This window comes from Lolium rigidum, chromosome 3 (genome assembly GCF_022539505.1).
Source record: "Lolium rigidum isolate FL_2022 chromosome 3, APGP_CSIRO_Lrig_0.1, whole genome shotgun sequence".
Lineage (NCBI taxonomy): Eukaryota > Viridiplantae > Streptophyta > Magnoliopsida > Poales > Poaceae > Lolium > Lolium rigidum.
This window is the reverse complement of record NC_061510.1, coordinates 342,941,402-342,953,481: the sequence shown is the minus strand read 5'-3', so window position 1 is coordinate 342,953,481 and position 12,080 is coordinate 342,941,402. Positions and strand designations below refer to the sequence as shown.

Sequence of the window (12,080 nt, the reverse complement as noted above, 5' to 3'; positions counted from 1 at the left end):
CGACGGCACGACGGCGTGGTGTCGGTGGCGGTGGAGAACTCCGGCGGAGCTTCGCTAAAGCTACGCGGGAGATATAGAGGAGAGGGGGCGGCTAGGGTTTGGGAGGGGGTGGCCGGCCTCAAGGGGTGCGGCCAACTTGTGGCTTTGTTGTGGCCGGCCCCTCCCCTATGCCCCTCATTATATAGGTGGAACCCCAAGTGTTGGTATCCAAGTCTTCGAATAAGACCCGAACCAAAAACCTTCCATAAGGAGGGGAAACCTAGCCAAGCTAGGACTCCCACCAAAGGTGGGAGTTCCACCTCCCATATGGGGGGTGGCCGGCCCCCTAAGGGGAGTCCACTTGGGACTCCTCCCCCACTAGGGTTGGCCGGCCATGGAGGTGGAGTCCCATGTGGACTCCACCTTCCTTGGTGGTTTCTTCCGGACTTTTCTAGAACCTTCTAGAACCTTCCATAGAACCTTCCGCGACATTTTAATTCACATAAAATGACATCCTATATATGAATCTTATTCTTCGGACCATTCCGGAACTCCTCGTGATGTCCGGGATCTCATCCGGGACTCCGAAAAAATATTCGAACTCCATTCCATTTTCAAGTACTACCATTTCAACATCCAACTTTAAGTGTGTCACCCTACGGTTCGTGAACTATGCGGACATGGTTGAGTACTCACTCCGACCAATAACCAATAGCGGGATCCGGAGATCCATAATGGCTCCCACATATTCAACGATGACTTTAGTGATCGAATGAACCATTCACATACAATACCAATTCCCTTTGTCACGCGATATTTTACTTGTCCGAGGTTTGATCTTCGGTATCACTCTATACCTTGTTCAACCTCGTCTCCGACAAGTACTCTTTACTCGTACCGTGGTATGTGGTCTCTTATGAACTTATTCATATGCTTGCAAGACATTAGACGACATTCCACCGAGAGGGCCCGAGTATATCTATCCGTCATCGGGATGGACAAATCCCACTTGTTGATCCATATGCCTCAACTCATACTTTCCGGATACTTAATCCCACCTTTATAGCCACCCATTTACGCGAGTGGTGTTTGATGTAATCAAAGTACCTTTCCGGTATAAGTGATTTATATGATCTCATGGTCATAAGGACTAGGTAACTATGTATTGAAAGCTTATAGCAAATAACTTAATGACGAGATCTTATGCTACGCTTAATTGGGTGTGTCCATTACATCATTCATACAATGATATAACCTTGTTATTAATAACATCCAATATTCATGATTATGAAACTAATCATCCATTAATCAACAAGCTAGTTAAGAGGCATACTAGGGACTCTTTGTTGTTTACATATCACACATGTATCAATGTTTCGGTTAATACAATTATAGCATGGTATATAAACATTTATCATAAACATAAAGATATATAATAACTACTTTTATTATTGCCTCTTGGGCATATCTCCAACACCATGTCCATTGCACGGACGCATGTGCAGCCACTTAGAAATTAAAAAATATTGATGCATAACGTCTACTCTCCGATCTTTTTAATTGACTCAGATTTAATACAAAGCTATACTAAATCAAAAAAGTTATACTAAATTCGAGTCAATTAAAAGAAACCGGAGGGAGTACATAAGATTTTGTCTCCAACGCAGACGCCCTACATAAGATTCTATGTCTCCGACCAAACACCAAACCGCAGACGATGAACTTTCTTTGTCAGCCTACATTATAGAAGCCTCGAATTGTCTCCTAGCTGGCAGGAATTTTCTCTCCCCGTGTTCTCTTTCTTCTGGTGAGTTTGTTTCCATCAAATATATAAATGCTTCCATTGGCCATCCACCGGTCATACGAGGCCTGACAACGTGAGGAGGCCGTAGCATAGCAAACATTAAAATCAAAGGTCATATGTGTATGTAATTTCACATTAGCAAACATAGCATACCAAACTTCACGGAGCAAAATATCTCCATGCTGATCAAGGTCATATGTGTATGCAATTTCTTAAATGAAATCAATGTGTGGCATTCTAAAAGAATCGAGAATAGGAAACACAAAATTAAAACAAGCCAAAATGAATGAACAAGTGCTAACAGAATAATTTCCACTATCAACCACCATCGATCAAAATTGATGTCACTTTACAACTCTTTCGATCCAACTAACTAGTGAATCGGATATGTAACTTTACAGCTTCACCAGGGCGATGTGGAGATAACACAGCCTCATACACATCACTCGCAATAATATACACACCAGGCGCAAACCTTGCCCTCGTACAAAAGCTCAGGGCATTTGTATGCTGCACAAACCCCAGGAACCCAGGCACAAAAATATGTGAATAAAACACAAGAAAAAAAGGTAAGCTGTGAAGAGCCATGTGTGTAAAACCATTGAGGTTATTCTGGCTAGCTATGATGTCAATACAGATTGTAGGGCAAGCTGTTGCTGTGGCTGAAGAGAAGACCATGTCGAGGCAAGTACTGCAGGGGGCAGAGTGGTCTGAAGCTGTCTTAGCAGATTAACTATCTTGCTAGCAGTCTGTTCTGTTGCCAGATCCTTGCCCGCGCATAATATCTGCACTTAGCAAAAATAAATAGGGTGTTAAAAAGCTACTGTTGAACGCTCTGAAACTACTGTGGGTCATATAGTGATTGTCACGTGAAAAATGGATAAGATTCCATGACGAACTCACATACTATATTCACAAGTACAAGTAAAATTGCAATGTTTCTGTCAAATTAACTTGATTGATTCATTTATAGAATAAGGCATAGCACATAAAATCTAGAGGAATGAAGAACGATTGTGTTACTACGAAAGGACCCATGATTGCAATGGGGAAAATATGAAGTGCTGAATGCTAAAATAAGATCATGAAAAAGATAAGAAAAGTTTCAGCAGTACATATAGGGCAACAGAGAATTCAGCAATTGAAATGAGTGGCAAATTGTTGCAAAAGCACATGCTACGGATGACAGCATTGTGACCCTAAATCCTCAATGAACTATAGGTTGCAGCAACCATGTTTCAGGTTCAACCTAGAGGTTTGAGTTATTAACAAGACAGACAACAGTTGGTATCCGCTTTTGTCGATACTCCAAGATCTATTTACATGCACTTTACAGTAATAGCTTATATATCATTTAACGTTAATTTCAGCTCGATTTCGGAAAGTTAAGGCATCAAACGGAATAGTATACAAATCCTCTATGGTTCCAAGAATGCATGTAACAACATCTTTACCAGCAAATAAAAAAAAGGAAGTAAACATAAAAGAATACCTCTGCAAAAATAGATACAATCTTCGGAAGATATTGATTGTTATTGCCCAAAAGCTCTGCATCAGACCTGTTAGTCATGCCAACAAAGTCAGTATGAAAGAACATAATCATGCTACTAAGTAAATGTATGTTGGTCTTTCTATAAACCATGACTTGGTAAAACTGCACAATCCTGTGGAAATAATTTTTGGCTATTGCTTACTTCTCAAGCATTGCACACATCTGTTCATGGACAATCCTTGCCTCAACTAAGTCATTTTTTAAAGGAAGACAACTTAACCAAGCAGGAATAACCTGTTAAAATTGAAAGGTGTTGCACGTCAGAAGCACTGTTTAAGGAATTTATAAAATAACAAAGTAACAGTTAACAGGTAAAACCCATCATCTGATATTTGAGGCAAATGAGTAAGGACATAGATAAGTGACATTCAATCTTTAATTCTTTACAAGATCCAATGAACAATTGTTGAAAACTATTCTTTTCCTATTTGAAGTACATAATGATACCTTAGTATTTGTTGGGTTCAGATGTACATCTTAATTAAAAAAAAAACTCTAGTGACATCAAGAGAGCAATACTGCCATTAAGTATTCCCTCCGATCAATAATAATTGTCATGCTTTTACTCAGGGTGTGGTATAAATTTGAACTAACCTCACTTTGAACTTATTATGGATCGGAGAGAGTAGACCTTTAGCTTACAACATAAATAGTGGAGTTGTAGGCAATGAGTTCACTTTTGAGAAATATAGACTCTATAATACTAATTCAAAGAAAAGAGGAAAATATCCATATATAACCTGTCTGGTCAACCTGCTACTGGTGTAGGTTAACTGGTTGAATAGGAAGACAGGTTCAACTTTAGGTATGATTGCATAGTCTAGTTTCAACTTAAACTCCATCATGTTTTGTTAGTTCAAACCCATTTAATGTTTTGCACACCCCATTTAAGGTTTGGACACTCAGTGCCTACTTTGAGCCTTAAGGTGCTGTTATATCTACTTTCAGCAGCAAGCACAACTATTTCTTAAGGAATAAATGAACATGGTACCCTTGAGACAGCATTATTACATAAACGTCAGACATCTATACCCATTCCTGAGCCTTTTTGAATTTTCAAGGAAACAACTGCAGGAGTTAAAGTTAAATACTTCCTACATTTAATCGCCAGTTCACCACATATTCCAAGCATCAATGCACCTCAGAGTAAGAAAATAAAGGCATATGACTCATACGATACCTGAGATGCATCAATGCTATCACGATGAAACTGACATATCTTTCCAAGAGCGGAAACAGAATTGTCATATGCCATCGCGTTATCCAAATCCAATGCATTAGGATGTTTGATTACATTGTATAATCTAGAGAGTGCCTCTGAAACAAATAATCGATGTCAACAACAAATGTAACAATAAAATAGTGTGATTCACAGTGAGTAAAACACGTACCCCCAGTATGAGGCCTGAATGCAGAGCCACCAAACTCCGCACAGATGCCAATACCATAAACTGCAGCCTGAGAACAGCAGGTTAAATATGAACCCACACACTTCTAGAGAAAACTTCTTGAGAAATTATGCAATATTATCACATGAAGTCATGAACCTTTGTGCAATCAAGAAAGATTCATACCTGTCTAACATCTGGGTTTTCACTTGTGCAGGCTTCTAACAGAGAAGGAAGATATGTGTCATAATACCTGAGGACGAGATATAACATAAAAACTTTGCTTCATAGGAAAAGGTTTTAAGTTATTTCTTATAGAAAAGAGTAGGACGAGCATAAAGATGTTACCTAACTGCTGCTTCTTGACAGTGTTCTGCGACATCGTCAAAAATGCATATGGTAACTCTTCTTTCTTCTGATGTCTTATCCTTGCCCTAGTAAGGGATCAAACGTAATAGAAAATAACTTAATTTATGAGGTCCATCTAAATAATGCATTGTGTAACAGGAATGCAACTTGTGCAATGAGATGTTTAGCGGTTATCATGGGATCCACATAAAAAACATATACACATTGAAGTTTCCTTTGAAACGAAAAACATCTCAAGAAAGGATTACAAACGAGAAGCGTTAAACAGCTAAGCAAGCAGTTGGGTCTAAGGACATACTATCTGAAAATGACCAAAAGGGTGATGACCAAAAGGGTGACAGAGAATGGTTTAAGACTTGGTATTAGCAAGTCAAAAAATGATTTTTGGCATAAAGTTCAGTTTCAAAACTATTCTTAGGCTAATAAACATAGACTCCAAATCCCATGGTTAATCATTTCACTTACCAACATCGGTGTCAAATAGACGGAGAGCTCATCAAAGAATGGGAGAAAATAAGTCTTGAAAGTTTTGACCAGAGTACCTAAACAATCACCAACCTGCGAAATCACAAAGGGTAAACGTGCGTAAACTACTGGCAATGATGCTGAGCAATTAGAATTGGCAGCTGTTTACGCTAGCAACCAAAAGTACAAAACAATCATGCATGCAACTTTCATTGCTTTAGTTACATTTATAAGGTAATTAATGAGGCATCTAAGTAAATCATTGATTTCAGTACACATTCGTGTTACTTGTCTATACCACTATATGGATCAGAAAATACAAGTACTCCTATGTTGCGTTGTCCAAAAGTTCAGTCTAGCATTTCGTTAGCTTACTTGATCAAAGATTTCATCCTCCTGTTCGTTTTCTTCCCTTAGCAGCTCATCTTCCTCTGAATCAAAGTCTTCAGCCTTTGACCTCTCTGTTCGGTCTGTCCTCCTATTAGAGCTTGATGTTATTACTTCTTTGATACATTCCACTATATATCTAACTTGACCTTCATCAAGTAGTGTTCCTGACATCTGAACGAAGACAATAGATTACAGATTATTACTACTTATCAGTGATCTCACATAGTGCACGGGAATACACCGCCAACTGAAAAGGCGCAGATGTTTGTGAGTTGATGACATGTACTAGCAGGTAAAGATTGTTACATGTTATTAAAAGTATGAGTAGAATGGTAGAGTACTTTAGCCAAATCTTTCAGCAGAAGAATCAGCACAGCACTATAGACATAATCATGTTTAACTTTACAGCCAAAATTGTGCATCACAGACTACAGAGTAGGTCGACATGATACACTACTCCCGTATTCACACACAGCACAGGTGTAAATTTAGCATAGTCCAGTAATGTTGAATAATCATGACAAAAACATGTCAAAATAAGCAAGAGCTGGCTGTGCACCAAGTCAAGATATTAAGGCCTTTGAAGAAAACATAACTTTTCGGAGCAGTGTCACAAGTAACTGTAACCACAGTACAATAGCACAAAATGCAATACCTGTATTGACTCGTTCAATGACTCCAGCATGCTTGCACAAATTTGTGTCTCAGGTTCCTACAGAGTTTCAATACAATGCTTAAACCAAAGAACAATAACTAACAGAATGAGCACTAATCAGAATTGTAAATGTCTTAGCTGCACTTACTTTATTTATAGCCTCTACAAGAGCTGGAACTATATAATCAGATAGTTGCTTAAGATAAGAATTATCCCGGCCTTGAGCTTGGCCTTTTTCTACTGCCAACTTTGCTGAACGTAGAAGCTCAGGCATAGCTGCAAAGATTGCATTATGCATACAGCTTGAGAACATGTAAAATATAAAAAAAATAAAAAATAAAAAAGATCCCTAACCTGAAACAGCTGCCTTCCTAACTTCGTCGTGAAAATAGAATTTGAGGAGAGGTACCAGAGTAGTTGCGACCTGTACAAATCAAGATTCAGCTGCAATTCTTCGCACACGCGTACAATGAGAAAATGGAGACAGGGAGGATGAATTAAAAAAACGACAACATAAAACCTGATCAATCCATGGAAAAAACCCTTCCTTGAGCTCATCAGCATAGCAACACAGCATACTGCATGCTGTGGCTTTCTCCTCCAGAAGACTGGTCCTGATGCCAATTCTCTTGTCTCCCAGGGTGATAGTCTCAACACTGCATTCATATTTCATACAGGAAGTAAGGATTTTGTTCAGCGCATACAGATGATTAGCAGAAATCTCCTGGTGTAATAATCTCAGCACTGGTTCAATAAAAAGAGGCTGAACTAAATGGAGCACAAGTCAATCCGAGTTTCAATCCTGCATGGATCTAACTTACGCATGCAAATTCGGAATAACAAACCAAATTATCACAAACATCATCATGCCTAAGCATGCAGGAAGTTACTGCAAACATGCTTGTATGATCAGATTCACCACTGACTGACAAGAGGATGAAAAATCAATACAGGAAAATAGGGATTTGGGGGGGGGGGGGGGGGCAGCCCACTGAACCGACAGTAACACACTGGCACCACTGCGTTCTGGAACAAGCGACCAAACCATATAAAATGAGGATGAACAGCAGCGATGATCTGACCAAAGCTAGGGTCAACCGAGCCTGGACCTAACTTTGAGAGTCTCTTATTCATGGGACAAGAGCAAATGCATCAAGCAGCCCCAAAGAGATCATCCCATCCCTTCCTCTCCACCACCCACTGCTGCCGCCTTCCACATCCTCACCCACCAAACCTAATGCCCTCGACCATCGCCACTGCTGCGGTGCAACGGCCAGGGCCTCCACTCACCAGCATGTGCAGGCAAACTCACAGGTTGATGTGTTTCATCTGTGTTTCCAGCCACATATGGCTGACCCTAGGAACCTACCCTAGTTAAGCGCATTACCCTGTTTAAGAGGACCACGCCGAACATTAACCCTAAATACTTCGAAGAGGTCATCCTGAAAGCAAAAGAGGCAAACCGCCCTGCCCCACCTACACCCTACAAGAAAACAAGATATGACAAAATGCCAATTTAGACATGGAGGGAAATCCTATAACATACCCCTCGTCGTCAGATTCTCCATCATCGCCTGCAGAAGTGATGCTCACATCTGGTTTTAGCTGAGCAGATTGAAGTAGAGGGGGCATAACGACATTCATGTACGGAAGGAACTCCTGACCAAGGCATTTACACAGTCTCGCCCATGCCTACAAATGCAATTAGATTAAGCAAAAGTGAGGCACGCTAGTGATCGCAATTAGATTAAGTCATAGTAAGCACACAAGTGATCGTATTAACTGCCACTAGGGTTTCAATTTCCAACGTACTTGCAGCATGTAACTTGTAATCGGGTCATCAGCCTCCATCTGTGATCCTTGCAGTGACATCAAAACTTCCATCACCTAACAAACAAAATGTATTATACTTGACTCGAAGGGCAAACTAAGGAATTTTGCAGACAGTATTCCAGCGAACACATCAGCAATAAAATCAGAACAAACTGCATATAACATCTGTACAATCTAGTTGGATATTTGAGAACTGGTATTTAATAACTTGAAAATTGCTCACAACATGAAATAGATATGCATCTGAGCAACTAGAAAGATCATTACCTGCTTAGCGTCATCCCTAAACTTTTGTTTCCCAACAGCCATACCAACTAAACTAATACATTCCATGGATTTGGCACGCAACATTCTGCTTGATTTATCAGTTGCATTCATGAGTATAGCCTTGAGATATGGCATGACCGCATCATAATATTTTTGGAAGTGTTCCTGAAGCAATATGTTTGGAACGAATTAGCGATAATATTTACCAGGAAACCATCGACATTATTTCCTATTGTACCTGAGAAGAATCCGCAGCTGATGCTAAGGCAGTTAAAGCACCTTCTTGCACCATTTGGCTTCCAGACTGCAAGGAAAACAAGGAAATTTTCCAAAATATGTCAAATTATGCACATGTATATACCGTAGCCACTGAAGATTCAAAGTTGGAAGCAAAATTAACCTGAAGCAACACCAGAAGTTTGGTGACTATCACATCCAAGTATGGTGTTAAAATGTCAGGTCTGCAATTTTCGCTGAAGTTTAGAATTGCAGAAGCTGCATGTGCCTGAACTCATTGGAAATAAAAAATGTAAAACAAATGTTAGAGCGTGCCTTGTTGATCAATTGATGGAGGAAACACTCATGACAAGTCAACCAGAAGTAAATAACCATAAAGCGCAAGTTGCAATTTATGGTCACAACCAAAACAAACAAGCCTTTTTGTGAGATGCTGACAAGGTCTTAAATACACGTATATGGTCACTTCCAGCATAAACAGGTACACTGAGAGATTTCTATATACCCCTTGAAGCATACCTTGCTGTCACCTAAACACCTAAGACCAACAAACAAACAATCCGGACACCAGCCTTCTAAAACAGGTGCAAATAACACCCTGGGATGTTCTAAAGGTGGTCTACAACAATGCACGACAATGAGGTATATATCGTAAACGATGTTGCCATTATTGAAAGCAATAAGATAATAGAAAGGATACAAGTTGGATGATATCTTCCAACATACACATTCCCTAAATCAAATGCTAGTATAAGTACAAGGGACAACTTAGAGCCCTAGACCCTACCTTGTGCTATACATTTTTATTTAAGTGAAGTTCTTGAAGGGAAAAAAATATCTGAATGTTGAATCTCTCTGGTCTCCGCTTCCAAATTCACTTGTTTAAGCTCTTACACATACATACGTTAGAAATTGGAGATCCTCTTGACTCTCATTTAGGTTGTCTTCAAAAATAGTTAGTGTATATCGAATAGAATTGAGACGTTGCAACCTTTAGATACTCTTGGGTCATCATCATTATTTGTGCAGAATAATTTTTACCCTTATATATTAGTATCATTTGAGTGATGTGTAGGGTAATATAGCAGGCCTGTACATGAGTTGGAATGCAAATAGTGACTTGGGTCATCATCACTATTTGTGCAGATGAGTTGGAATGCAAATAGTGACTTGCCTGTACGCGTGGGTTGTCTGAATCATCCATGGCGGAAGCCAATGCAGGTAGCACAACATGGTGCAGCTGGTTCTGCAACTCAGGGCCGAGGTCGGTGGAAAGCTGCCCTACGGCGTTGATGGCCGCCCACCTGACCCTCGGGTGAGGATCGTTGAAGGAATTGAGCACCATCCCGACCACCTGATCGAGATTCTTAGTCATGACCTTGGCGCAGCCCTCGGCGATCTGCGCAATGGTGACCAGCGCGGCGTGCCGTCTCTTCCACTCCTCAGCGCCGATGAACGACGGGAGCAGCTCGGCAGCCACGGGCAAGATGGTGTTCCCACCGACGGCGATGGCGAGCCGGTCGAGACACTCCTGCGCGAACACAAAGCTCCCGGTCTCCCCGGCATCCTCCTCCTCGGTGACGGCGGCGTACCACGCGGGCTCGTCGTGGACGTCGAGCAGCATGGCCATGACGACGGCGAAGAGCCTGCCGACGTAGCGCGGGAGGCGGCGCATCATGCCGGGAGCGCGCTCGCGGGCCTCGGCGAGTGTGACGACGAACTCGACGGCGAGGTGGCGGGTGCCGTCCTCGAGGCCCGGCGCCTCGGCGATGTGCAGCATGGAGGCGACGACGTCGGGCAGCTGGCGGCGCAGGAAGCGCGGCTCGGCGCCGGCGAGGTCGATCATCATCTCGAGCGCCTCCTGCGCGGAGCCCTCGTTGCCGCAGTTGAGGGAGTCGGCGAGCGCGCGCATCATGGCGGGCAGCAGGTCCTGGAACCCGTCGCGGGCGGTGGTGGTGGGGAGGGACTGGATGACGCTGATGGCGGCGTTGAGCCCGGCCACGCGGATGTCCGGGGAGGTGGGGTGGGAGAGGGATGAGAGGAGGTGGTTGTGGAGGTCGGGGAAGATGGCGGCGAGGTGGGGCGCGAGGCGGGCCAGGGTGTTGAGGGCGGACTCGTGGAGGGCGGGCGGGGAGGAGGGGGACGCGATGGACTTGTAGAGGAAGGTGAGGAGGTCCGGCCAGGCGTTGGTCGGGAGGAGGTGGGTGGCGAGCTCGGCGACGGCGTCGGAGAGCTTTTTGGAGATGGATTTGGGGAGAGTGGGGGTGGAGGAGGCGGAGAGGAGGAGGGCCCGGAGGGAGGATTGTGTGGAGGGGGACATGGCGGGGTAGGCGAAGGCCTGGGAGGACGGGGAGATTAGGCGGCGGAGGAGGACCGCCGCCATGGGCGCGGAGGGGTGGGAGGGGGAGAGGAGGAGGTGGGCGAGGCGGAGGGCGAGCGCGTCCGGGTGGGTGGCGCGGAGGGAGTGGAACGTCCGCTCCGCCCGCGACCGCGCGTCGTTGGCCGGGGAGACGAGGTCGGCGAGCAGCGCCGTGAGCGGCGCCGGGTCCGCGCCCAGCACCGCCGCCGCGTCGGCCTCCGCCTGCGGATCCATGGGCGCTTCGATGCGGCGCGGCGAGGCGGGGTGCGGGGTGGAGGGGAAAGCGAGGGGAGCAGGCAGTGGCGACGGAATTGGAGCGGCAGCGCGGGATAATTTTGGTTTTTGGGGGGAACGAGCGATAGCGGCGCGGCGAGGGCGGGCGGAGCGCAGAGAGGAGAGAGAGAGAGAGAGAAGGGAACGGGGGCTAGAGCAGAGCGTACGGGGAATCGAGGAGTGGAGTCGTGCGGGCCGTGGACGGGGTGGTGCCGTGCTGGGGGGCGGGGCCCGGGGGCCAGGGACACGAGTTATGAGTTATGACGGCTGGCCCGCGTACACGGTTATCAAAATCAGAGCAGCTCACGCCACAGCTCACCTTTGCTAAGGCTGGTGCCAATGCACCGCCCGACTCCCGCCCCGCCACGTCAGCTTTTCTCTCACTCTCACCCCACTCTCACCCCACTCTCACCCCACGGTGCCAATGCACGGGCTATAGTGGCAGCTCTCGCCCCGCTCTCGCCCCGCTCTCGCCCCCACTAGCACCGCTATCGCCCCGCTCTCGCCCC

At 44.4% G+C, this 12,080-nt stretch overlaps 1 protein-coding gene across 1 annotated transcript; it reads right to left on the bottom strand.

Annotated features, from left to right (window-relative positions):
- Positions 1-2,068: 2,068 nt before the first annotated feature.
- On the bottom strand, positions 2,069-11,693 carry LOC124703970 (importin-5-like). Its single transcript, XM_047236203.1, has 19 exons — positions 10,114-11,693; positions 9,103-9,207; positions 8,941-9,006; positions 8,703-8,867; positions 8,415-8,489; positions 8,149-8,294; positions 7,123-7,258; positions 6,957-7,026; positions 6,751-6,878; positions 6,603-6,659; positions 5,933-6,118; positions 5,558-5,650; positions 5,072-5,157; positions 4,910-4,976; positions 4,727-4,793; positions 4,516-4,652; positions 3,478-3,569; positions 3,276-3,342; positions 2,069-2,568 (listed from the first exon to the last, which is right to left on the bottom strand). Exons 1-19 carry the CDS (start codon positions 11,530-11,532, stop codon positions 2,404-2,406), a joined length of 3,327 nt encoding a protein of 1,108 aa, XP_047092159.1. The 5' UTR covers positions 11,533-11,693; the 3' UTR covers positions 2,069-2,403.
- Positions 11,694-12,080: the final 387 nt, after the last annotated feature.